A 26,524-nucleotide genomic window follows, 5' to 3' on the forward strand; every position below is an offset into this window, starting at 1 on the left:
AACCTCAACGAGACTCTGGTTTAATCATTGGCCTCTGTGTGGCTGTAAAACCATCGCAGGCTAATCAGTGTCTCTCTCAGCAGCAAACAAAACTGTTCTTGTTTCTAATACTTGACCTGTGCTGATCTGATCTTAGGGCAAGGTGAAACCTCACCCCAGCCTTAAACATTAAACTATGTAACTTCCTTTCCCCTGTGTGTGTGTTAATGATGGCATGGAGCCCCAGTGATTACACATTGCTGGAGCCAACTGGTGCAAACCACCTCAGCCTGGACTGAAAGGCCTGTATCAGCAACAACACAACAAGGAAAGAGAGGTGACACAGCCTGCCCTCCCCAGCATATAAATGCAGACTGGTGCTAAGGCACGACAGTTTAGTGCATTCCTTTCCCTGAACCTGCACCTTTGTCAAGGTCACAACTCACCACCGGCTCTGATCTTTACTGAAGCATCACCTCGCTCATTTGTCGCCCTACCAATTCAACATGGCAACCCGATGGGGACTCTGCGGTGCTGGGAAGATCAGTCATGACTTCAGTGTGGCCATGAAGACTCTGTCTCCCGGAGATCATCAGGTACTCAGGTGCAAATTAGCTCACTACACTTTAATTGTCACACAAGATGTCAACCTTTGGAGTGAGCAGAGCTGCTGAGAGAGCAACACCATGATGAATGCCCCACTGTGTTTTTCTCCCCCATGTGCAGATAGCAGTCATCGCATCAAGGAGCCTGGATTGTGCCAAAGAGTTTGCCAAGAAGCATGGCATTCCTAAGGCTTATGGCAGCTACGAGGAGCTAGCCAACGACCCAGACATTGGTGAGTCAATAGTAAGAAACAGCTTGTGTTTAAAGGCAGAAACAAGGGCGTGTTGGAGTTACTGTTTGTGTCCTCATAGACATTGTGTACCTGGGAGTGTTGCACACGGAGCACTGGAGAGTTGGTCTGCTGTTCCTCAAGGCTGGAAAGAACGTGTTGTGTGAAAAACCTTTCGCTATGAACTCCAGACAAGTGAAAGACCTCGTCACTGCAGCTAAGAAAAACAATGTCTTCTTGATGGAGGTAGGTAAGATTTAAAGGTTGTAGTCATTTCCTTAGTGGCCACCTGGAGGAGTTTTCTATAGGTTCAGTTATGGTGCCAGAATTTATGTTTGGCTTCAAAAACTGGGAGCAAAAAAGTAAACAGTTCGCGCACTGCAGGGCTCCATTGCTCAATATAATTTATTAAAGTGACGTTTGGCTACAAAAACTGGAAAGATAGAATAGAATCTCTTGTGACATTTCATATATAAATGCAGAAAGTGGATTTGGATCTTGATGCCATGAGGTTATCTAATCTCACACATCCATGCTGAACCTTAAAACAGCAGTTGTGACATTTCAGAAAACCCTCCTTTCTGGCTGCTGGATTTGAAGTCATGTACTGCGAGTATTTATGGCTCATGATACAAGGGAAACATCTTGTCATGTCATGTTTGACCAGCACATCAGTAGTCATACAGTGGTAATAAACTACTGCTCATGTGCAACTCCAGTTTAAACATTGACCCACAGTGGTGCTGTGTTGTCACCTCTGTCCTTCCATCCCAGGCCATCTGGTCCCGATGCTTCCCTGTTCACGCTGAGGTGCGCAGGCTGCTGGCGGAGGAGGCAGTAGGGGAGGTGAAGCTGGTGAAGGCCTACTTCGGCTCCCCCCAGCTCCACATCCCACGCTCGGTGGAGAAGGAGCTGGGCGGAGGAGCGCTGCTGGACATCGGCGTGTACTGCCTGCAGTTTGTGCTGATGGTGTTTAACGGAGAGAGGCCAGAGTCCATCCAGGCCACAGGGGTGCTACTCGACTCAGGTATGATTCAGCACATAGGCCCATGCAGCGTAAGTGTGAATGTGGATTAGTATTATTAACCACATTGTGTCAATCAGTGATCATGTACTGTTTATACAGTGCAGGACAACAGGGGAAAAGAAGAATCTCTTGTGAGACGTAGGAGAAACTTAGGCAGAAAATCACATTTCCTAAATGAACTGTCCAAAATGTAAACACCTCGGGGAAGAATTCATCACACAGAAAATCCCACACTTATCTTTGAAATGTCAGACTAATCCAAATCCTCCCCAGAGAATACAGTATTACTGTAAAACTGGCAGGGGGATATGTGACTAAATGTCTGTACGCAGTCACACCATACATATAATGAGAAGTTCCATTTATGAAATTTAATAATTTTTAAATTTTAAGAAAATGACATTGTGGCAGTAAAGTTGAACAGAACTGGACTGAGACCTCACTGAAGTCTGCTGGTAAAAATGTCCTGAAGTGAACTGAACTGGAAACTGGAATTTAAACTCTATTGACATCAATATTGTTAGCATTCATTCATTCATTTTCCATTCACTGGTTTTGACAGAGACTTTTTTTGGCAGGAGTGGATGAATCAGTGGTGGTGGTGATGAAGTTTTCCAGGAAGAGGATGGCCTTCTGTTCCTTTTCAATCGCTACTCGACTTCCAAACGATGCTGTCATCAGCGGCACTAAAGGCTCTATTAAAGTGCGCTTTGCTCATCCTCTTCAGGAACATTTTACTTGATTAAGAAATGATTGAGATGTGTGAACACTACAATAACCCATAATTACTTTGACATTTAATTAAATACTACTATTTATGAGGTTGAGTGATTTCCTTTTTTACCCTCCAGGTTCTGGGCCCCATGCACTGCCCCACCACACTAGTGGTGAACGACAAGGAGACAGAGTACCCTCTTCCTGAACCATGCCTCCCTCTGAATTTCACCAACAGCACCGGGCTTCGCTATGAGGCAGAGGAAGTGAGACAGTGCCTGCTTAAGGGTAGGACATGATAAAAGGAACGTTGTGTATTTGTCTTCAAATAGATGAAGTTGTTTGAATGGTCACTGCTTCAAAGGAAAGGGGAGTTTGAACGGAAGACGCTGCAATTCAGTGAAACCATTGCACTCCTGGAGCTTGACATGAATGCAGCCATCAGGCTGTTATCAGTAATTGGAAAGTCCTTTAGTTTGTTTGAATTGATTTAGCTCCCTCTTATAATTTACACAATCTTTACATCCTCGCTTTGACATAATTTATGAATGTGCATGACTTAACTGTCTGTGCTTATAAACAGCTGTGCATTTGTGGCACGTTTGGTTTTCCTATTAAACTCCTCTTCATCTGCAGGACTTAAGGAGAGCCCACGGATGCCTCTGGCAGAGTCTGTCTTGCTGACAGAGATCATGGACGAAATCAGGAAACAGGTGGGAGTTGTCTTCAGCCAGGACAGCCAATGACATCACTCGAAGCCGAGCTGTTTCACCTGATCTAAACCTACTCAAATGGAACGGAGGAAGCTGCTTGGGGAAGGTGTTTGGATCTTTGTAATAGGCAGATCACTCATGGCATTGTGACAAAGCCAGTGACACTGAGAATAACATTTTCAGCTGCCACTGAGTTAAAGATACAGCCAGTAAATTATTGGAAGACGTACTGTACATCACGTGTGCATTTACCACTATTGTTACTGAGTTTGTTCTCTTTATATTCTTCTTATCCTAGGACACAGCCATGATTGCTCCAAACACAGTAATTCTACCTCCGAGTCAAAATGTAAAGTCACATTGTATATTCTTAAATCACACAGTGTTGAAAATAGGCCAAAACATGTTTCACAGCAGATGGATCACAATGTAAACAAACTGAGCGACCATGTTGTGTGTCACCATCCTGTAATCAAGTCTTAGGCCCTTTAAAGACAAACCCAGCTGTCACTGTGAGATGTGTGATTGATGAATCCAATAAAGGACTGATTGTAAGAGCCATGTTTCATTTCAAATATTATCCTCTCGCAGGAGAGAAGTAGACTTCGAGTGGCACATTTGAATCAAAGTGTTCTGTCATGTCTGCCCCTTGCAGCGGTCTACAAATAGATTCATGCTCTCTCCGTACAAAAATAGGTTGCACTGTCTGCTTTTCAAGGTTAGGACGGAGGAAGGCCTTTATGAGTCAGCAAAGAGCACAGCTCAATTAATACTTGTTCTCGACCCTTTGGACTCAATTTCTCTCTTGGTCATAGCTACACAATGAAGCCCATTACAAAAATGGCACATTTCTAATGATGTAGACTTAATTGATATTGATTAGGCTAATGCAAAAGAATTAAAACATCACTTTATGAGGGAATTATAATTATTTAAACACATATTTCTGTTTCAGTATTTCAGCCGAACCTTCTCTATTTATTATATGAACTAAAATAAATGGACTGCCCAGATTCAAGCCATGATAAACAGCAGCCTTTTCCAAAATGTCCCTGTGCACTTGAAGAGACTATTTTGTATTTTGACCTCTGACCTTAAACCACTCTTGGTGATTACATTCACGAAAAAAATATCTATCCTGATCAAAGTAATACAAGAGATGCACTGGGGGGTGAATATATCAATAATAGATTTGAATAGTTTTTTTGTTTCCATAATATACACTCACATTAGACTACAGTATCTCAAGAATTAAAAGTGAGGTTAAACACTTGACCAATAAATGAAAAAATAAATGAATGAAATAAATGAAAATGTAAAGAAGAATTCACACTATTTATCAGTGGAGAAATAAAAGTAGGCTACGGTGAAAGACTAATTGTGAAATAGTAAAGATCTGATTTAAATGAAGGAATATAAAGTGAAGACAATAATAAATGACAATTGTTAGTAGTGAATAATAATGTTACAAAATAAAAAGAAAAGAAAAGAAAGAAAGGGGAGCATGGAGCTTCTCACAATATCGAGGGCATAGATTATCTGGAGGTCACGTTTTCGCTCTGTAAACAAAAAAACATGACCATCGTGTCATTTTTGTGCAACGTCACACACTGAAAACTAATACTGTGTCTCCCCCTTGTGGCAGAGAGCGGCCACTGTCATACACTCCTCCTGTCTAAAAGGCTCCGTCTGTAGAGACACACTATTGGGCCGCACTCACTACGTTTCAGTGACGCCTAATTTGCAGCTCGGCCTCTCTAATGCAGTCTGCTCCTCTGAGCTCCTCCCATTCATTCGACCTCACTTCTTCCAATATGGCAACCAGGTGGGGAATCTGCAGCGCTGGGAAGATTAGTCATGACTTCACCGTGGCTCTGAAAACTCTGCCTACCGAGGACCATCAGGTACCAGTATCAGTGGGTGTAATAGTGTAGTAGACACGAATACACAACAGTGATCACAACTCAGGACTCACTTAGGCTCTTCCGCGAGGACAGTGTTATGTAGCCTATTACTTCCTGCTGTTGATTTTAAGTCATGTCAAAAGACCTGTGGCGACATAAATTATGCACACACAATGTTGAGCATCTGAAACGTGCAGTTTAAACGAGCAGAGGGGTGCATACCGATCAGTGAACACTGCAAGCCAAAATCTGCAGGTGTCCTTCATGTTTGCGCATTAAAGATTTCCTTAGCCCATATTCCAATAAATACGGTATTTGTGCAGCTGTAGTTTTTAGGCATGTAGGCAACAAGAATCTAAATCATTATTGTATTGTCTATAATCATCAAATCAACATTCATTTACAATAATCAAAACAAAGGCACACTCAAAACAAGCCTTAGATAATACAATTGCATAATGAAAAAAAAAAATGCAGCATTAAAAACTAAAAGGCTTAAATTAAATCTCTCACTCTCCAGAATGAATGTAAGTGGGAGAGAGCTATTTCATCTATTAAACAATGTTTGTCTGCATCCATTCACCAAAGGCTGTGGAAGGCAGAGTTCTTTACCAACATGATATTATGTGTATTATTGGACTGTGCAGGAAAAAATCATAAAACCAATTACATGGCCTCATTTTATAAGACAATAATGTGAGAGTTTGGAAGATCATCAGAATTAAGGCTTTATATCAGCAGTGGGGTGCACAATCCTGCAAGAGTGTGGTGTGTCTTTTTTATTAGAGTGGGTATAATTATCTGAAACTGTTACAGGTTGTGGCTGTGGCAGCTCGCAAGTTGGAGGATGCAAAGGAGTTTGCCAGGAAGCACAACATCTCTCGAGCATATGGCAGCTACGAGGAGCTGGCCAGAGATCCAGATATTGGTCAGTTCCTGTCCTTCTAGGGTCAGTTTTAATTGGTTGATGATGGTTGAATGCATCTGGCATTTCAAACACTTTGTGCCACTGGATGTGTTGGGTTGAGACTCAACAACAAAGCAAAACCCTGGACCTCTGGTGGATCACCACTAATTTCCAATTTAGTTTCTGTGTCTTCCTACTACAGGAAGTTCTCTGATCTGTGTGTGTGGATGTGTGTGCAGATGTGGTGTATGTTGGAGTTATCCACCCCTACCATCTGAGTGTTTCTCTGCTCTTTACAAACGCCAAGAAGAATGTGCTGTGTGAGAAGCCGCTGGCCATGAACTCCAAGCAAGTGCAGGAGATCTTGGCCTCTGCCAAGAGGAATGACGTCTTCCTCATGGAAGTATGGATGGAGCAAAAACAACCGTTCCCTTCACTGCTCTAAATTCTTCTTCTTATCTGTACATTTATTCTGGGTTCTGGACAATGGTGGTGGTATGATAGTTGATCAAATGCATTACATTCTTGACACTCACATTTTGTTTTAATAAGCCTACAATTCTTGCCTACAAATAAGTATCATTAATGTTTATCATATTTTACCTCTATTCAAACTTATAGATTCATTTAGTTTTTGCCACCCAAATTCATAGTGGATTTATGTACTCAAATACCTATGTATTTACATATGACTTTTAGGAAATCTTTTCATTATGATTTAATTAGTTAGAAAGGTCAGAAAAGCCAGAAAAACAACAAAATGCATATATTCTACAAAAACCTTCATGAACCTCCTCTCGCCCTTTCACTGCAGGCCGTCTGGACCCGTTTTTTCCCAGCCTCTGTGGAGATCAAAAGGCTTCTGGCCCAGGGGGAGGTGGGTGAGGTGAAGATGGTCAGAGCAGAGTTTGGTGCCCCGTTGATGCACATACCCAGAACAGTACAGAAGGAGCTGGGTGGAGGAGCAGTACTGGACCTCGGCATCTACTGCCTGCAGTTCATATATATGGTGTATAATGGAGAGAAGCCCGAGTGTATACAAGCCACTGGGGTCTGCCAGGAGACGGGTAAGTAAAACCCAGAGCAGATTAATTTTTTTCCAATGCAACTGACAAATCGGTTAGAATAAGGGGAAGTGTTGCACTTACTCAGTATTAAAACATACCATGTTTGTGGCATTGTATTGGCAAAAACAAGTGGTTCACTCTGAATTATGCTCACAGTGACATGACAGTGAAGTATTTTGCTCACATGGAGCCTGCTGGTATCACCCACTCACACAGGCTGACACTGAGTCATTGACCTCACTTGCTGCTGCTCATGTATTAACAGATGGGAATTTTTAAATCAGACCTTGTAGGGCTTGCTCCAGTTGTTTGTGCCAGTATGACACAAACAACTAGATAAGACTTCAGATCTTATCTCTGACACTTATTTTATGGCACAATAAAGTGTTCTTCTTCTTCAGTGTAGAACATAGGATAATGCACTGACACTCTGGTGCATTTAATTCATGTCACAAACACATGATTTTTGTTTTACTGACTTCATTTAATGTGCATTTTGTTATACAATATGTTGTTACAGGGGTGGATGAAACCGTGGTTGTCAGTCTGAAGTTCTCCAAGAACAGGATGGCTGTGTTTACCTGCTCTGCGTGTGTGCAGCTGCCAAATGAGGCCATTATTGTGGGCACAAAGGGTACAATCAAGGTGGATCATCACAGCCAAGCCACATATTCAAAATAAAATTCAAATTGTCTGAAATGTAACTCCAGTTTGCACTGTGCACATTGCATCTTGAGAATTCAATCAATTGTTACTATGTGAACCACAGTCACCTGTGAAGCAATTGAGGAAGGAAGGGAGTGGTGTACTGAAAAAGTGTGTTATGCAACAAAAAAATTGAGAAATGTATCTTCTATTAACGTGCTGTAATTTTATACACATTTTTCAGGTCCCTGCTCACATGTGGTGCCCCACATCACTGGAGGTGAATGGGAAGGAGACTCAGTATCCGGTGCCTGAACCGTATTTGCCTCTCAATTTCGTCAACAGTACAGGGATGCGTTATGAAGCAGAGGAAGTTCGCCAGTGTTTGCTCAAAGGTACATATTTAAAATGTTTAACTTGTTATAGATAAATAAATTAATGCACTAACACAATATCAAAATATCATTTTTGAATGGATTTCTCCAAGTGCAGGCATTTTGTGATACTTCTTATACACCCTTTCAACACCAGGTGGCATCAGAGACACTAAACTCTAAATGGCAATGGTATACTGTTAAGGCAAGTAGTCGTGACAGTACACTGTGTATGTTCTTACACTATGTCTGTTCCATATAGGGCTGAAGGAGAGTGCAGTGATGTCTCATGTGGACTCTCTTCTGCTGGCTGAGGCGGAGGATGAGATCCGAAGGCAGGTGGGAGTGGTGTACAGTCAGGACTGCCAGTGAATGTTAAACATAAACTCAAGATTGATTCTGTGTAATTGCATTTTATAACAAATAGAAATGTTATTTTTCCATTGCATTACTTCCAAACACTACAGTGCTTAATGTAAAATGTTGTGATACAGTGGAGAATAATAAAGTTAATATTTTAGTGACATCTTTTTCCCCCCCTTTCTTTCTTGTGGCTGACTATGCTTTAGTCTTCAGGTTAAAATGTTGGATATATTTGTAAGCTCTCAGATTCATCACCAACCTATCGACACTTCACTCACACTGTGTAATATTTACATTTTCAATTACATCTTTATGGTTTTTCTGAATTCTATACTGTATCTTAATGTAAATTTACTGCAGTGCTCAATTTGTGATGAGTCATTTGTAAAATAAAACACTTGCAAGTTTAGATAGGTGCTCATCTCTTTTATTGATGGAAATCCAGTCTTGTAGGACAGCTCAGTACACCAGCTAAACACTATAATACCCCTTTACATTTAGTTAGTTCTGACACTCTAGCATTACAATCAAAAAGTACATCAGACACATGAAGACAGCTACAGTGGGTCACTGGAGTAAGGGGAGATAGATTAGCGAAGGGGTTCTACCTATCACCCACTGGGACTGACAAGGACATGGCATTATCCCTATATCAGTGAAAAAAAACCTAAAAGTGCTCATTCATATCAGTCAACTTTATTGAACCACACGATTCATAAGTGCGAACTTAGATATGACATAAATTCAAAGAAATGTAAAGGCTTTATGACACATCTAATAATACAAATACAGTAACTAGCTCAAACATCTCTGGATAGGACATCCAAAACTAACATTTCTCTATATTCAGACAAAATATATGTAGTATTGGATGTCCCACAACAAAACTTTACCATTCACAAAAGTCAAGTATAGTAGAGAATGTAACATTGTCTGGAGTAGATTAGGAGTGCAACACTTACAGATACACTTAAATACAGTGAAAGCCGGCATTTAAGAGAGGACACTTCGTACAGACAGCACTACTCGGGTTTGTTTCGGTGGAGTGGTGAAGCCAAGGCTGTGCTGTAGGGGGAGCCCTTTGATTTAGGACACCACAAGTTTGTTCTTTTAATCGGCGAGGGAGTGCGGTTAGACTATTACAGTAGTCAAGGTGCTCTGCTGAGATCAGTCTGCCCCATCACCGACCCCACCTAAACAAGAACCAGTATGCGCATGCACACAAAACCAGGATGCATTCACTCTTACACTCACTTATAACAATACAAATGTTTGAGTGAATAAATACAGCAGTTTCTGGTTTAGGGTGTAATCATCTGAGGCCCTGAAGACTGGTTTTATAGAGAGAATCGACAAATGGAATGGAGACATAAAGTGGAATTGTACAGAAGGCTATACTCTATTTTTTTTTTTCCATCACAGCCTGAACCATAAATTGTTCAGGGGTGGAATCTGTGATCCTGGACGTTGGATGTGAAGGGCTGTCAGCTGGAGTGGAGTGTGGGGTGGAGAGCTATGAAAGATAGATGAAGGGTGAGGGAGAAAGCGGAGCAACCCTGTTCAGGCTGCTCAGGCCACCAGAACCACACGCATAGTGTTGGTGTAACCAGAGCCTGGACGCCAGCCGGTCAAGACGATGACCACATCTCCCTCTTTGAAGAAGCCACGGGCTTTGCCTAGGAAATTAAAACATTATAACATTTAGCCAAAGTTATTTAATGTATTAGGAGCTGTTCAGCACAACAATGACATTAATTCTGTTCTTACACTGGAATTCTAAGTAGTCATATCAAAGTGCAGGGGAACATATTGACGTGCATTTTTGCAATGACAATGACAAGTTAGCACATCAAGTCTTACCCATATCCATGGCAAAGTTGACACGCATGTCGACGTCCTCTGCCCACACGTCGTTGGCAGGCTTGGTGTAGAGGACAGGGAAGATGCCACGGTACAGGTGAGCTTGACGGGCAGTCTGGGTGTTACGGGTCACAGCGAGGATGGGGGCACGGGGCCTGTACCTGGAGATCAGGTGGGCGGACCTGCACATACGCACAAATATAGACAAAATGTGAATGAAGTGCTTGACTTTTAATATTTATATCCTTAAAGCTAATTGCAAGAACCATACACCTAATCATTATCATAATTACAGAGTGACATGGTGGCAGACACTGCTAAAACACTAAGCCATGCCTAAACCATGCTGGTGTGGACAGAATAGAGTTTCAGTCACCATGTCAGCATGCTGAACTATTTTTACAGATATTAATTCACAGGGAGAATATGAAAATGAATGAACATTTCTATTAAAACTTGGGAGTAATAACGTGTTTTAGCATCCTAATAGCATATAAGCAGTTTGGCCTCATACATGTAAATTTACGCAATGTGATTAAAAAGCTTTCCAGCCCATAAATAAAGATATTGAGTTGTCCTGCCCTATTAGGGGCAACAAAATCAAAATGTGATATAACACCAGACGTCAGTGACCCAGTCCAAATGTTCACTCTCCAATTGCAAACTCTGTAAGCTCAGAACTTCCCCACTGTTAAATCAACTGTTGTGAAGTTTAAAGTGCTTCACTTACTTTGGAGGAACTACCCACAATTTATGGCACTGATGTTGAAATCACGGCTCTCTCACAATGTCAGTTGAAAAATTCTGTCAAGTGCAGGTTTCTTTCTGCTTAATTTGGCAGCTAGTGTACCACCAATGGTTTCCAATAATCTTCTGAGAGCATTTGATATATATGTACCAGTCACTTTAATTAAATGCCTTTGGCAGGACAAAGATGAGAATTGTACTAAAATGATAAATGTTGTCCCACTTCTCTTGAAACATTGAGGAGGGTGCAGTCACACCAGCTGCTGTCAAGTCTGTATAAGGTTGAAATTGGGACTGGGCTACTGACAACCCCCCACTCTCAATCTTGATCTATGCTGCTGTCTCCACCCACCCCACGTAACAGCACACACACACACATACACACAAAACTGAAGGAGAAGGGATTTATTAGAGCACATTAGGTGCTCAGTTTGGCAACACCTTACCTTCAGGATCAGGTTCATTTCACCTCTATCCTTCTCTTTCTTACCTCCCGGTCTTAGTGAGAACAATGATGGCACTAGCGCAGCATTTGAAGGAAGACTCGACAGCTCCGACAGCCACAGCCTCTGACGGGTCTCTGGTCAGTTGAGAGTGTCTCCTCAGCTCCTCGAACAGCTGCCTGTGGAAGGTGGCCGCCTCGGCCTCCCGTGCTATCTGAGCACCGAAGGACGGCGAGGGAAGGGTGGGGGGGTTACTCTCAGTCACGCACGCCATCTATACAGCACACCGAGTCATTCACACCACTGGGAGTGACTGGCAAATGCTGAGCTAGACTTCTGATTTAGTTGTTGGGGACATGATGGCCTAATGGTCCCTTTGAGTGCTGAAGCAGAGGCCAATAAGCCTCAGTGAAAGGTTAGCCAACACATGAATATCTACCATGTAACACCAGCATTTTGCTCTTTAATTATGTTCACATAGGTTAAAACCAATAAGCTGTCTGCCCAAAATGTTTGCCAGGCTCTCCCAGTTACTTCCTCATTCAGTCCCTGTCTGGCCCTACTCTCCCTCTCTGAGTCTTTTAACAGTGGTTTGTGTCCTCTGCGACCTGCCAGGGCCAGATAACCTGCCTACCTTCCGGAGCCTGTGAGCACAATCATTGCAGAGGCTAAGCTCTTAAAGGAAGCCTCAACAGCGCCGATTGCAATAGCTTCAGCGGGGTCTTTGCAGTGTGGTGTGGAACGGCGCAGGTCCTCAAACACCTGCCGGTGGAACATGGCTGCCTCGGCTTCACGAGCGATCTGGCACAAGTGAGCATCGAGCAAAGGCATTCCCACACCAGGCAAACAGGTGTAAAATGAGAAAGTGGATGAAGGAAAAAGGATAGGAACATGGAAAACAGAGAGAGACAATGTCAGAGACACAAGAAGAACATAAGATAAAGGGACAGAGGAAAAGGAAAGGATAGACATTGAAGAGTAATGGTGCACACACAGTTAGTGGGGGGGGAGGGGGAACAGGGAGACATCAACATTAAAACATATCCAGAGTCCAGACTTTACCACAACCATTAAGAAAATATTAGATGTATAATATTACAATGCAAACAGGGGCCATAGCAACTGCACTGTTAAAATGACCTATTGAAATAAACTACTCATCATAAAGATAAGATGAAAAAAAAAAAAGATATAACGATAATCAAAGCTAAAATAGAACCCCATATTAATTACTTCACTATTAACAAGTCAACTTGTGTTAACTGGGAGTTAAAAAATATGCTGGGAGTTGAGATGTGACACACTGTACACAGAGGTGAAGCGAATGTTATAACAGTGAGGAGGACACAAAACGTGTAAGACTTAGAAAGATGAGAAAAGACAAAACATGACAGAAAATGGCTTAGAAACAGAGCAAGTCCTTGTTTTGGATATTTTATATAGCCCTGTAAATGTCTGGTTTTAGGTCAATAGAAGCTGTGCTTTACTATGGACTGTGAAGCTCTCCATGCAACTTCAGTATAGGGCCAGTGAGCCCAGAGGCAGCAGCTGTAGGACTGCTGAGTCACTCCTGGGTCTGCATAGCAGTGCAAACAACAGAGCATAGCCAAGGACAGTGGAGGTTAGCCAAGAAAGGCCTAAACAACAAAAGGTATGCAAGACAGCATTAGCTGCACTATCCATCCATAATAATTGAATTTGATGCAGGAATTCATGAAGAATGGTTAACACTTGTATAACGTGCTTTATTTGTGTCTTTCCCTGTTTGAAAAATACAAAGCAAAACTTCAAAGTGCTCTTCCTGCTCCCTCCTCTCAAGTGTTATTGTCATTCTCTATGAGCTGTTAAATCCTTGTTGAGGTATATCAGTTTGGGGGAGACGAGAGCAGATCAAGGAAAGGAACAGAAGAGCAGCCACGGTGAATGTGTTAGATAAGGAGGTGCAGGTGACAGGTATTTTCTTCAGTTTCGTTGGACTCAAATGCCCCCACTTGTCATAAAGGTAACTACTTGTATTGAAAAACACTGGTTCAGTTATCCACATTGAATGTAAATGACTTTGGGGAAGCACAGATAAGGTTGCACTATTAATGTGTTTATTTTTAAATGATCACATTTCTTAATGGTGATTAATTGATGATTGATTATTTAATAGATATCCTAAATGCAAGTGAAACTGGAAATAGGTGGATGGATAAATGAACAAATGATAAGCACTTCCAGTTGGCCTAACACTGCCACCGACAGTAAATTTAGCAGCTGTTGGGCCAAGTGGAAAGAAGAAGCTGTGCCATTGAGCAACTGAATGAGAAGTAAAAGATGTGTTCGGAGGAACACAAAAATCAGGAAATGAGAAAGTGCCACCTCCCAGAAGATGCAAACATTTAGATTTTTTCAATCAAGAGGTCTTTACAGCTATACAACTATGTGCTTTTTCCCCATTGTTTACCACCATTTTATTTAATGCATTAACTCACCATGTGCTGTGTGCGCACTGCCTCCAGAGGGTAGTCTCCTTTGGCGGTCTCACCGCTCAGCATGATGCAGTCGGCTCCATCCAACACAGCGTTGGCTACGTCGCTGCCCTCAGCACGGGTTGGCCTGGGCTTCTTGATCATGCTCTCCAACATCTGAATGGTGATAATGTGAGGGGTTCAGAAGATGATGAATACATATCAAACTCTGAGTGGTGCAAACAAAATTAATGTTTATAGTATTTTTTACAAAAATGACACTGAGATAGCCTGTTCTTTTTTTTTTGGTAAAACTTTACCAACTGGGGAAAGTACAGCCTACAAAATACAGCAATAGTATTTCCAGTACATCCTGTTGTTTTCTGACCTGAGTGGCGCATGTGATTGGCTTGCCAGCTCTGTTGCAGCGACCAATCATCATCTTTTGGGCAAGGAAGACCTTTTCTGTGGGGATCTCAATACCCAAGTCACCACGGGCGACCATGATGCCGTCACTGGCCTCCATGATCTCGTCAAATCTGCGGACCAGACAGAATTTTAAGACAACATGGAACTTTGCCTTCATAACCACAAGAAGTAACATACATAGAGTATTTTTGTCTTGATTTGGTGGGCAGCAAAAACAACACAGCACAAATATAACATGATCCATGTACACATATACACATACCTGCGCACACCCTCGTGGTTCTCCAGCTTACTGATGATCTTGATGTCTTTGCCTTTCTCTCCCAGCACTGCTCTGACAGCGTGCACATCAGCTGCTTTGCGGATGAAGGAAGCGAAGACCATGTCGACTCCCTGTTCCACACCAAAGGTCAGATCTTTGACGTCCTTGTCTGAAACAGCAGGCAGGTCGACCGCAGCACCAGGGAGGTTCACTCCCTTCTTACTGCCGAGGGTGCCACCGTTCTCAATCTCGCACATGAGGAAATCAGAGCCTAGGAAAAAAAATTATAATATAGAGGAGGTTAAAAGACGGCAGTGCTTTGTAAACCTACTGGATCACAAGAGATTTACTGTATGTGTTTGCCTCCACTCACCAATCTCCTTAACCTGCAGGGAGATGAGGCCGTCATCGATGTAGATGTTGCTGCCAATTTCCACCACTTTGGTAATGTTCTTATAGTCAAGCCAGAGGATCTCATCACTGCAGTTTTCCTGGTAGGCATCGTCCAAAGTGATCTTGATCATGTTATTCTTCTGCAGCTCCACCTCAGCTGTGCCACTCTGTCACATTATTGATAGAAATTGTTTTATTTTCATGCAAAATGTTCTATTATCAACAACAGCTACTGCATTCGTTATAAAGAGTACTGTATTTGTGTAAAGAGTGAGAACAAGTGATGCTAAACTCACTCCCTTGATCAGGCCGGTCCTGATCTCTGGGCCCTTGGTGTCCAGGGCAATGCCGATGGGCCTGTACTGGATGCTGCCAGGCTCGAAGCTCTCACATGCTTCACGAATATTCTTGATGGTCTCTGAATGGTACTGCAGAAATGAAGAACAGTGTGGCATATTTAAAATATATTCAGAGTAAAAAGACAGTAATATTGACACATTTGTGACCTCCAAACTCCTTTATTCAATCCTTTCCCCCTGGCACACAAATCGGAAGAAGAGGAAATCATAGTTTGGCACTGACACATTTTCAAGTGTTACTAAGTTTTGTTTGTCTTTTGATGCCCTTTCTAACCTTTATGCCAAAAGTGCGTCTGACAACTCACATGGTCATCATAATGTCAGCATCACTAGGGGTCACATTCTTGCACCCTCCACCCGGACTAATGATAAAAGGTCATTGTCACCAAGCAGAATAACTGAGAGCCTTTAAATTGAAATATCTTGCAAATTAAGAGTAATTCAATTTTGCCATTAAGTTAGACGTAATACATTGCATAGCATACAGTATTACAGAGAGAAGCAATATACTAATCATCAGAGGTAGGAGTCCTTGTAGCTGTGTGTGTCCTTGAACTCATGTCACACATTGTTATGATGAAACCTGAAACGCCACCTGCAAGGACTGTAATGTCTACTGCCTCCAGTGTTTATTATGAGGTTGTCAGTTGAGGAAGTTGAGGAAGTTCAGTTCAGGAAGAAATTCCACTGTGGATTTGGTGGTGAATGAAAGACACAATGAAAACTGAACAATTTAAATCTTGTCCCAGTTATGAAAGATGGAAGTTTAAAGAGACTTGCATACAATCATTACTCATTGTCTGATACTGTTTACACCATAAACAGAGTCTGACAAATTCCAGTGAAAATAATTAGCGAAACAATGAAAGCGGGTGCACATTTGACCTGGGAATACTGTGGGAACTTCTGAAGAACTTCAAAGAAATTCAGTACTGCTATACTAGTGATGCAGTCAGTCATCTTTCCCCCATTAGTGCAAGCTAATGAACACACAGTAGGATGTTTGTGGCTTTGAAGACAGATGTCTGCTGCACATGGCCCATGCTGCCCACCTGGGCAAACAGAGCTTTCAGTAATAACTTAAGTGGCAGGTAATCACGTTGGCTGCCTTTCACATTGGCAACACACTGAGAAACACTATACTCACAGCACAATGACAAGAAGAAAACCTGGATGGTCACAACGTCACAATGTCACATAAACCACCACTAAGGCTACATAGACTCAAATACAATATTTTAGAAATGTTGGTTCAAAAAGTTAAAATATAAGTCCAGCCAAAAATAAATATATGGTTGGGGTCTTGGCTGCCCCCAGTGTGATGCAGCAGTTTTACAATGGAGGTAAAGCAGAAAGTTAAGTCTTTATGACCAATGCTATATTTAGGGTGAGTGACAATTTACTGTACATATGTGTACAGATCTGAGTCCATAGGTTTATAATGTTCAATTAAACCAAAGCGAAAGTGAATCCATTTTATGGATTCAGTTATCTTCTCTATCAGTATTATTACTGTTGGTTTATGAGATGGGTCTTACTGGATTTGCAAAATAATCTACTTCCCGTTCGTCACTTTGGCTGGAAGTTGTCTGACCTTGGTGAGGGTTTGTGTAAACACAGACACACACCTTCAGAATCTAGGCGTGCTGCCTGCTGAGGAGATAAAGGCAGGACAGGAAGCTACAGATGACGTATTTATAGTACCCGAAGGCACATAGGCCTGGTTTCTTTTGCTGTTTCTTTGAATCTACACAGACCTTTTATCTTGTTGTACACCCACACAAACCATAATCAAACAGAATTATTTTTCTGCTAAGTTTGCGATGGAATCAGTTTTTATATACACAAACTGTCCATATATGCTTCTGCTGTGATTTTTCATTTTGTCTCATTTCCAAATTATGAAACAATACAGAGATACTGTTAACAATTAAAACTGGTTTGAGTGGTGTGACTTGGATACATGACAGCTTCCACCCTGCAGAAGCCTTGGAACAAGGTCAGGTTATGGGTTCATCTAACCTGAGTTGACATGCCTGCCTGAATACAGTGTACAAACTGCTGACAATCAGCCAGTGAGTCTCTGGTTTTGATCCACCTGGGAACTTTCAGGTGAGGTTTGCAGCTAGTATAACTAAGAGATCATATGACATTGAGGGGCACAGACTCAGTAAGGCTCCATCACATTTGATGGTTATTTGGCCCAAATTCTCAATATTAAATAAGTTAACAATTACTATTTTTTCTTTCACGCTGGCTGGCCAAGTCTTTCCTAAAGTGCCAAGCTGATTGCAGCTCATAATGAGTTACGTGCTTGCCTTGAGCTATGTGAGAAGGGTTACAAAACCTGTGTGGTAATAAATAAAGTAAATATTAAGAGACGGTAAAGATTTCCACAAACCAGCAACGGTATTTTGTGATAAAGCACAGAACTATGTTTGATGGATATTATCAGGGCAGGTTAAACGTGACTTTTAACAGACTTGCTGATGCTGACTGTACCTGCCAAACTCATTTACACTGAGGAAGAGATGGTGAAAGACCCACCTCATGTGAGCCATGTGAGAAGTTCAAGCGAGCAATGTTCATTCCAGACTTGATCATCTCCTTCAGCATATCCACAGAGCGAGAGGCTGGTCCTGTAGGCAGTCATTTAGGGAAGGGAAGGATTTACATTTTGATACCATTTAATTTTTTACTGAAAATTAAGCTACACAAGAAATTATGCAGTAACCTCAATTGCAATAACATCTAAACAAAACATATGTCTGAACAATTAAGCAGGCAAGTAACCTTTTACAGTATAAATAAACTCTCCTCTGTAATTAGTTTAAAACATTTTCTATCGTTTTGTGAAAGTTATGTTTCATTGTGGTTTCTCGTCTTTAAGCATGCAGACCAACAATGTAGACCAACCAATGGTGCAGATGATGCCAGTGTTGCGTGCAGTGGTGGGCACAGAGTCGATGTCCAGCAGGCACATGTGTTCCAAGAAGGTGTCGGCCATGGCAGCGTTGAGCTGCTGCGTCTGGATGAAGGCAGAGCCCATGTCTGACTTTGGCTGAGGCATTGCAATCACTGGGGTAGCTTGAGAAGTCCTACAAGAAAATGAAGGTATTTTAGTGGACAGAGTGAAGGTAATCAACAGATTTCTTCCATTAAATACTGTTAGATCCCCAAATCAGCCACTTTCAAAGTTTATAAACTAAAACTGCCTTTTCAAATAGAGAAGGACCTTTGGACAGCAGACAGTTAGATACATCAGGTGGCATGAAGAGTCAAAACTTAATTGCCTTTGGCCAGCAGGAGGATTAAAGTTCGCACTGTGGCTGCATTGATGTGACTCAGGGTTAGATAGGGTATCTGCCCTGCTGTGTTTCCTTAGCAACATAGTACTACTGTATACCTATCCTGACCTTGTGGTAGTGAAGTGAATCTCTATGTGGGAATCAATTAATGAATGATATTGCTTTCCAACATCTAAGTGCAGTCAAGCTGGGAGTTTAAATTTATCCAAGCCACAAAGGCTTATGAAATAACCACTGCAAGTCTATGTAAATAGTAGGTCATTGTGAGGGACTGCCTTTTGTTGAGTTATATTACTATTTGTCTTGTAGGTAGGCTTACACAACCAGTAGTTTATACAGATAACACATGTATACTTGTGACAATTGTGAAAACCACACCAGCCCTTCCAGGCAGGTGTCAGACATTCACACAGTAGTTTGATACATAACGGAGCAGGCAAAAGCTAATTCCTCAGAGTGGTGCACCTCATTGAGCTGCTACACTGTGTTGTACATCCTGTCCCCACACCCACCTCTCCCTGAGTCATCCACGGCAACAACACTTCGGGGCTGGAATTGCCAAGTGAAAAAATACAGCGCACTGAACATGACAGCAATCTGTGCACCAATAACTGACTGAATAGTGTGATGAGTGCACAGCATTGACGAATGTGTGCTTTGCCCATGAAATTTCCTTTTCCCCATATTGTACAAACAAAAACATGTCATCCAGACATGTTTCAGCAAACTGCCAACATGGTGTATTTGAGCAAGATGTAGCACTGCCTCTCTACGAAGAGGAGGATTACTGATTCTACTACGGCTCTGGTTGCTTTGTTTCATAACCAAACCACAGACTTAGGAGGAGGAGACGCATGACTGAACAATCAGTCTGGCGATATGGCAGTCGTAGTAGAAATGTGCGTGATTCAAACAGAAAATTGGAGACAAAAAAATGCCAAATTTAAAATTCATACAGAAACTGTGACCAAGAACAAGAAAGTGAGCAATATTTTCCATTGTAATAAGCAGATCGTGCACCTGTACCCATGTAGAGGTTGATGTGTGCACATTACCAGCATTTCCCATTAAGAATAGTAAGCAAAGTAATGTCAAGGACTCCTTCCAAAACAACCAAAGAAAGTGTTTTCCAATAATTAATACATTATCAAAATAAGGGAATAATTAAGGGAAGTATAAAGAATGTCAAAGTGATTAAAAGAAGATAATACCCCTAAAAATCTTACTCAATTACCTTAAGAATATTACAGTTCTCTGTCAAGTGCAAACTAAGGGCATCTAAAGCATCCAGTGGAGAGATTAGTTTCCCTCTGTTTCAATTATTCATTGAAGTGGACTTCAACAAAAATACTCTCACTGGTTGCTTCATAACAGGAGCAACAGGTTGACAAATAATTGTCTCTTCGAGGACACAAGTTAATCCTCTTATCCTTTTTCTGATACCTGGTGGTCTCAATTAAAACATGGAATAATATACACAGCAGGACCTAGCTGAGGTGTCTGCCATGTAAAGTGATGGGCATGTTATATAAGTTACCATAAATATATATTTTTTTAAAGTTGAAAGATTGGTTCTGTATTTCCATCTTAATAGACTATGTAGTCCTGGTTAGTCAGAGGAAAATGTGTTGCATTCAATACCAGTACTCATGGTCTTATGTCCTCTTACTCACATCCTACCTACAAACGCATAGTGGTGGGGGATTCCAGGCAGTGCCACGACACCAAAAGGAGCCACTGAGTAATGATGTAACATCTGACTCAATGGGGCAGACCAGTGCCAGACCAGAGCTGTACGTGAGCACCATCACATCCCCACTAGAGCAACACAACCATGACAAGACTAGGGGGCAGACACACGAGTGGGCTGAACCATTGAGAAAGACTGCAGAGGGGAGAAAAGAATCTGACATACTGACAGTGACTTGAGCATGCTGCATGTGTGTGTGTGTGTGTGTTTTTTTTTTTTAATGATTTCTTGTTATGTTTTTTTTTCATTTTAGGACATTTTTAAGAAAAATAACTGAATTTAAATTCTGTATGATACACTGGCTTTTCTGTGCAAAATATAAATAGCTAAAAACAAGAAGTGGATCATTCCAACATCTAAGCACACTGCTGATGCAAAAAACACCCAATGATGGCAATAGTCAAATAATGATTTAAAGTGTTTTTCAGTTGCTGGATGAAGCCTCTCAAATGTGAGTAAAATAATGTTGTTACCCTGTTGCATATCATAAAAAACCAACCACTTGTAGCGCTAGTAATAAAGGCTATTTGACTAAACAATTTATCTAAAACTGACTATCTTCACCTGTTGAATTCAGAATTTTAGTAAAACATATGTTTCAACTAGCCTGCTACTAAAGACACAGATATCACCAACATCAAGTTTTAATGTAATTCTAAAGACAATGCAATACTGACGGTTGCAATTGCAAAACTCAAAGGGGATGCACATTTGGCTCTGAGGGAAAGGCCAAGATTACATTTCAGGCAGCTATCCTTACAAGCAACTAGGCAAACCATAGTTGCAGTATTAGTGACTTGTGTCTATAACAAAGCTGGCTTTGAATTCCAGTGCTACAAAATGCTGACATGTAAATATGTATTTTAGTAACCTAGGACACATGTGTAACTTCTGATGTGCCTGGTAAATAGTACCTCTTTTCCACTTAAATCATAGCTTCCATGTGTTTCCAGTCGAGCTTAGCAAACAAGTTATAACCTGTAATGTTTTCAGTTTAATGCCATTCTTCTGCAATCCTGAGATACTTCTTATATCTTTGGGTGAGGCGAGGTAAAGTCACAGGCAACATCACAGGAAGAAAGAGATATCTCCAAGGCGGAGACCTTTTCTGAGTGCATTAATATCTTCACCATTCTGATCCGGTCTACCTGCTCCTGACTGTATTAGTACGACTGTCCGCCATGATGGCCCACTGACAGACATATAGCGTGCCTAACCCCTGGTCAGCCACCACAGGCCAACAGCAGCCACTGTAACCGTGACACAGATACAGCTTTAGCTTTAGAGCTGGCTGCTAATAATCCCCTCCAATCCCTTCACAACACATCTACCTGTAACATACTCTCTTATGGTAACATATTCTCATTCTGTACCATCTCCTCTTTCTAGGACAACTGCCTTCTTTTTTTATCTAGGAATAATGTCTGGGCAATCATTAGCACACACAGTAGCATTGGTGTCAGGGTGACATGACATTTACTATCATCCCTTATAGATACAGTATGACGTAACAGTGGGCACATGCAGCATGGCTCACAGCCTGTGGTTCCAATCAGTCACACTCACACAATCAAAGCACCAGTTACAGGTTGCACTACATACCACCAGTAGAGTTTCCTGTTCCTTCTGGGGACAACCCTGCACGTTACTACCAATGATCTCCACAGAAGCCCCAGCCTGTTGAAACTTGAAATGCCACTGAGAAAACTTCTTCCTGAAACAGCAGTCCAAGCAGAACTGACTGCTGCACTGCGCATGCATACGTACGACACGTTTAGGAGCTCAAGAGTAAATCCTTTCAATGAGGATAAAGGACACGGAGAGTGCCTGCTGTGACCAGGCAATCGCCATGACCTGATCCAACCGACATACATTGAGACTTCAACGACGACACACCGGAGAAGTGTCACACCGATATTACCACCACCACCACCACTGTAGGTCATGCATCCCCCCGAGCCTAAAAACAGAGTCTTGACTAATAATAACACACAGCATGCAGAGTCTGTTTGTAGAAATCCAATACTCGGAGAGTCAGAATCTACACTATGTGGGCCTGTAAACTAGGCCTGCAAACTACAACACAAACCTACCGCATGACATCAATGATACAGAGCGCTGGGCCTATTCAGTGTATTATGAATACACATAAAATAATTTTATCCAATCACCTGATATCAAACATGGATGCATGAGTGCATGGATCTCTGTAAATGCAGTGTAAAGTCTAGGGCAAAGGAATACCCATAATTAGTAGTTTTTCAAACCCGTGACTCGACAAAGTATTAGTCATTTATTATGCAGTTACAATATACACTGGTGACAGGCTGCATGGGAGTGGTGCCAGCTGGAAAGGGCCTCTTGCACTGCAATGACCACTGGCTCTGCTGCATTTGAACTATCATACTGTACTTCAACAGCAGGTCAAGGACACTTCAAGCCACAATGGGAAATTACAGTACAGTCCACATTTGCCATCAATTAACCGGCAGAGTAACAGTGACAGAAAAAAATCGCAATTTCAGCTCAAACTTGTGTCTATGTCACCAGCAGTTCATTTCAGTGGGTAAAAGAGCTCTAGGAGAGTTTGAACTTTCAGATAAACTTTACCGACGCAGGTTTTAAATGGAATTTGTTAAGTAAATGAGATTCTCCTGCGACATGGGGAATCATTTATTACAACACTGAGACTTTCGATCATTGAAAAACATCCCTCTTAGCCAATAGACTAAATTTAATTAGCAGGCAGACACTGTCCACTTCCCTTTTTGAGCTCATGGCTTGAACATAATTCCTTGTCATTTGACCCGGCTGGCCTGCTGGGATTAGGACTCTATTTTGACAACAGGGCCTTTGGCGTGAGACGGACATAGCACTGACAATGTCTCCATAAATCTGTGAATCACAAAACAATTATTTCTTACATCATACTAAAACAGGCAAGGCTACAGGCCCCAGGATATATGAGATTATCACATTTCACATGCACCTTCAGACAAGGCCTTGCTAGGTCACCTCATCATCATCCTTCGGCTGTTTTAAGAACAGTCAAACAAACATGGCATTGTACTCAAATAAATAGGGCGGAACATAGAGATAAAAATCAATAAACTTGCAAACCAAGAAAAGCAGAGTGAGCCCTGCCTTGCTTCTTGCGTAGGCTATCTAGTATCAACAAGGTCTGTTACAGCAGCCGACCACTGCAGCAAGCCACTGCAGTGACGCTGCTGAGGGAATACACGCACACACACATCAAATTATATGACATTTTACTGCACAAATACCGAGATTCAGGTTGTAAAGATGTAAAGATGGATAGAAGGGTGATCGTGATGAATTTAACCTATGACGATGCAAGTGCCAATGCGAATGGCAGGAAGCCTATTATACGACAAGGCTCTTATTTAATGCGGTCCAGTTTTTTTTAACTCGGGTGAATTCGTTTCACGAGGATTATGACATCATGACAACACCATTTGCTATTAAACATTATATGTATCGTATGTCATTTTATACAACACAGTTGAAATGTATCTGAGGCGATGCGCTAAAGATCACGTTCTCATCCTGCGTCACATTTTCCTGATCTACAGGCATCACGGAGCCTGGCCAATGGGAGGACGAAGAGGACATAGCAGCCACACCCACAACAGGAGGCAACAGGAAGCGATTCTTCTTCAACGTCCAGTACTACACACATCACAATTTAGTTGCATAATTTTATATGTAAAAACTGTATCTTCTAGCACGACATCAACTTTAACGTGATATACGTTAGTAAAACAGACAGCTGAACGGACACATCCCCACAGTTCATTCACCCATTACCTGCAATTTGAACTTATAACGTTGTTTAACACAGAAAGCGGAACAGGGCTCATCTTAGCAAAGTGTATACGTAGTAATGGCTTTTTAACAACATGATTTCGATAAAACAGTTGAGTAGTAAAGAGTGGATACAAGCCACCAGTGAACGGACTCAATATATCCCCGGACTTACCAGCGTGCAGGATGTACTGGTAGCTACTTTTTATAAAAAGGCAAAAATGGTTAAGGCAGTAATAATGACAACGCAAGAGTCATACAAGTTATCAGAGCACTTCAGAGAATCGATAAAACGCCGGAGCAGCAGCCTCTGTTGCAGATACCCACCTTACCTCGCTGTTCAACGTGGGACGATAGAAGTGCTGGTACACTGTCACAACCTCAAGGTGATCTCCCTTCCCTAGTCCCTCACGCTGCGGAACTACTTTCTAGGGATGCTGAGACATATCCATCCGAGAAAACATAGAGAAATAAAAAGGAAGCATCCACTTCAAGATATTTACATCAACCATTTCCATCACTAACTATGTAAACATTGGTTTTATTTATTGTATGAAACATATAGAAAGCCAGGAAATGGTAAAAACTGAAAACGAAGCGGAAGGATACGTAGAGAGAACGTGTGAGTGATTGGGTAAAGTTAGGGAGCCAATCAGAGGGCGTAAATACATCAGTAGAGCATGGGTTTCGACATGTGACTGCTGATGATAGCACGCTGAGGTTTCCTGCCAAAACGCACTAGTTTGGTTATCATGGCGTTCAATGCCTTGTGCATATTCATGAGCCTACGTGACAGATTGGAATCAGTAATGTGGCATGTTGCCTCTGTATTTTCGGCCTCATTATCGTGTGGATGTGCGAAATATCAAAATGTTCACACCGGAAACATGGAAAAGTTAAGGTAATTTGTCCATCGGGCGGGCAGAAATACGGTTCGGGTCTCATAGCTGGTACCAAATACCAGGCAGTTACTTTGAATTGCATCAAATGCATGGGCAGCTCACCACGGGGCAGTGGATGCTTGAGTGATGAATCAAGAGGGCCACCTCCATATTCTGGTACCTTGCTACTGCACAGTGTCTGAGGCAATACCTCCATCTAGTGACGAAAAATGATATAACGGTTTTTTGTTTTTCAGTATTGGAAAAACATATTATTTAAAAAAAAAATCTAAATATGAGAAAGTTCCTCACAAATGATTTTCTATATTTAATTGATTTAATATTCTTTTTAAACTTAATTTAAAAATTACAAATTTAAAGTCCACAGCCAATATTTGTAAGGGTAATTCCAAACTCATCTTAGGAGGTTAACTTATAGCAATTACAAGTCCACACAAAAGAGAAATACAATTTGTTTGAGGTTCTCTATACCACTGCATTGTTTCAGATAGGCTAATGTCAAGTGTAATGGCATCACTTCCTAAATAACGTTATTAATGGCAGATAATAACACAACATATGTAATATTTGTTTTCTCCAGAGCAGACGACAGCTCTGTTACGAATGTTCCCCAGGATGATTCCTTGTGTTGTTGTGATAATCAGCTCTGTGAAAGAGATAGCTGAACCACAGTGACATATTTAAGCATGTACAATTTGCAGAAGGGGTTTAACAAATCAATCTGGCCAATGCACTCCTTGGACTAGGAATATTGTTTTTCACTGATTTTTTCCTGTATTCCCTATTGCCAACAGTAAACTGACACACTTCTATGTCCCCTTTCCCCAGATTCCCATTTTGCACTCACCTGTCTACAGCTGTGGTGGTGTTAGCACTGCTGCTTCCACTGCCCATGTTGTTACCTCACTGGCTGCTGGCACCCTCTGTCTGGATCCACTCCACTCCAGTGCCTGAAGCCAATGGCCACACCTGTCCAGGTGAGGGACAGATCTTCCGTCCAGTCACCCTGTCCACAACAGGCCAAGCCCCCGGCTGTCAGTCAGCATTAACGGCTGCTAACCCCTGGGCCACGAGGTACAGTAAGACACTGTGGGAATATCCTCTGATAAATCTCAGAGATGAGGAGATAGGATGTTCTAATGGGTGGGTAAGGGTGGGGTGAACTCATTGCTAAATTAGATTTATACAGTGAAAATTATTTTGAATTTGCTACAATAAGTTAGTTAGGCCTACACAATCAGCTTGGTTGACAGCCATAACTTAAT

The 26,524-nt window shown here is 41.7% G+C and overlaps 3 protein-coding genes across 7 annotated transcripts; 2 read left to right on the forward strand and 1 right to left on the reverse strand.

Moving 5' to 3' along the window:
* Nucleotides 1–351: 351 nt before the first annotated feature.
* Nucleotides 352–3,825, forward strand: LOC146989886 (trans-1,2-dihydrobenzene-1,2-diol dehydrogenase-like). Its single transcript, XM_085765318.1, has 7 exons — nt 352–575; nt 706–817; nt 897–1,060; nt 1,589–1,841; nt 2,420–2,544; nt 2,693–2,843; nt 3,192–3,825. The coding sequence occupies exons 1-7, from the start codon at nt 486–488 to the stop codon at nt 3,299–3,301; spliced, it is 1,005 nt and encodes a 334-aa protein (XP_085621444.1). The 5' UTR covers nt 352–485; the 3' UTR covers nt 3,302–3,825.
* Nucleotides 3,826–5,047: 1,222 nt separating this feature from the next.
* Nucleotides 5,048–8,691, forward strand: dhdh.2 (dihydrodiol dehydrogenase, tandem duplicate 2). Its single transcript, XM_085765308.1, has 7 exons — nt 5,048–5,172; nt 5,989–6,100; nt 6,319–6,482; nt 6,894–7,146; nt 7,667–7,791; nt 8,036–8,186; nt 8,428–8,691. Exons 1-7 carry the CDS (start codon nt 5,083–5,085, stop codon nt 8,535–8,537), a joined length of 1,005 nt encoding a protein of 334 aa, XP_085621434.1. The 5' UTR covers nt 5,048–5,082; the 3' UTR covers nt 8,538–8,691.
* Nucleotides 8,692–8,933: 242 nt separating this feature from the next.
* Nucleotides 8,934–26,215, reverse strand: pkma (pyruvate kinase M1/2a). 5 transcript variants are annotated; one of them, XM_085765278.1, is made up of 11 exons: nt 26,107–26,215; nt 18,391–18,572; nt 18,022–18,113; nt 15,412–15,543; nt 15,096–15,282; nt 14,723–14,993; nt 14,420–14,570; nt 14,056–14,208; nt 12,213–12,379; nt 10,389–10,570; nt 8,934–10,204 (listed from the first exon to the last, which is right to left on the reverse strand). In XM_085765278.1, the coding sequence occupies exons 1-11, from the start codon at nt 26,151–26,153 to the stop codon at nt 10,098–10,100; spliced, it is 1,671 nt and encodes a 556-aa protein (XP_085621404.1). In that variant the 5' UTR covers nt 26,154–26,215; the 3' UTR covers nt 8,934–10,097. The 5 variants fall into 5 exon arrangements, with proteins under 5 accessions (XP_085621404.1, XP_085621421.1, XP_085621413.1 ...); XM_085765295.1 differs by lacking the exons at nt 12,213–12,379; nt 26,107–26,215 and adding exons at nt 11,626–11,792; nt 24,685–24,729; XM_085765287.1 differs by lacking the exon at nt 26,107–26,215 and adding an exon at nt 24,685–24,729.
* Nucleotides 26,216–26,524: the final 309 nt, after the last annotated feature.

This window comes from Trachurus japonicus, chromosome 3, assembly GCF_045865225.1.
Source record: "Trachurus japonicus isolate A0001 chromosome 3, Traja_1.0".
NCBI lineage: Eukaryota > Metazoa > Chordata > Actinopteri > Carangiformes > Carangidae > Trachurus > Trachurus japonicus.

Excerpts from the sequence above, each read along its gene's own strand:
- LOC146989886 (XM_085765318.1), top strand. The coding sequence starts at position 486 with ATGGCAACCCGATGGGGACTCTGCGGTGCTGGGAAGATCAGTCATGAC. Across the intron at positions 818-896 it reads AGCCAACGACCCAGACATTG|ACATTGTGTACCTGGGAGTG; the intron begins GTGAGTCAATAG and ends GTGTCCTCATAG. Across the intron at positions 1,842-2,419 it reads AGGGGTGCTACTCGACTCAG|GAGTGGATGAATCAGTGGTG; the intron begins GTATGATTCAGC and ends TTTTTTTGGCAG.
- dhdh.2 (XM_085765308.1), top strand. The coding sequence starts at position 5,083 with ATGGCAACCAGGTGGGGAATCTGCAGCGCTGGGAAGATTAGTCATGAC. Across the intron at positions 7,792-8,035 it reads GCACAAAGGGTACAATCAAG|GTCCCTGCTCACATGTGGTG; the intron begins GTGGATCATCAC and ends CACATTTTTCAG. Across the intron at positions 8,187-8,427 it reads TCGCCAGTGTTTGCTCAAAG|GGCTGAAGGAGAGTGCAGTG; the intron begins GTACATATTTAA and ends TGTTCCATATAG.
- pkma (XM_085765262.1), bottom strand. The coding sequence starts at position 22,406 with ATGTATGTCGGTTGGATCAGGTCATGGCGATTGCCTGGTCACAGCAGG. Across the intron at positions 18,573-22,134 it reads AACAGGAAACTCTACTGGTG|GACTTCTCAAGCTACCCCAG; the intron begins GTATGTAGTGCA and ends ATTTTCTTGTAG. Across the intron at positions 10,205-10,388 it reads CAACTTTGCCATGGATATGG|GCAAAGCCCGTGGCTTCTTC; the intron begins GTAAGACTTGAT and ends TTAATTTCCTAG.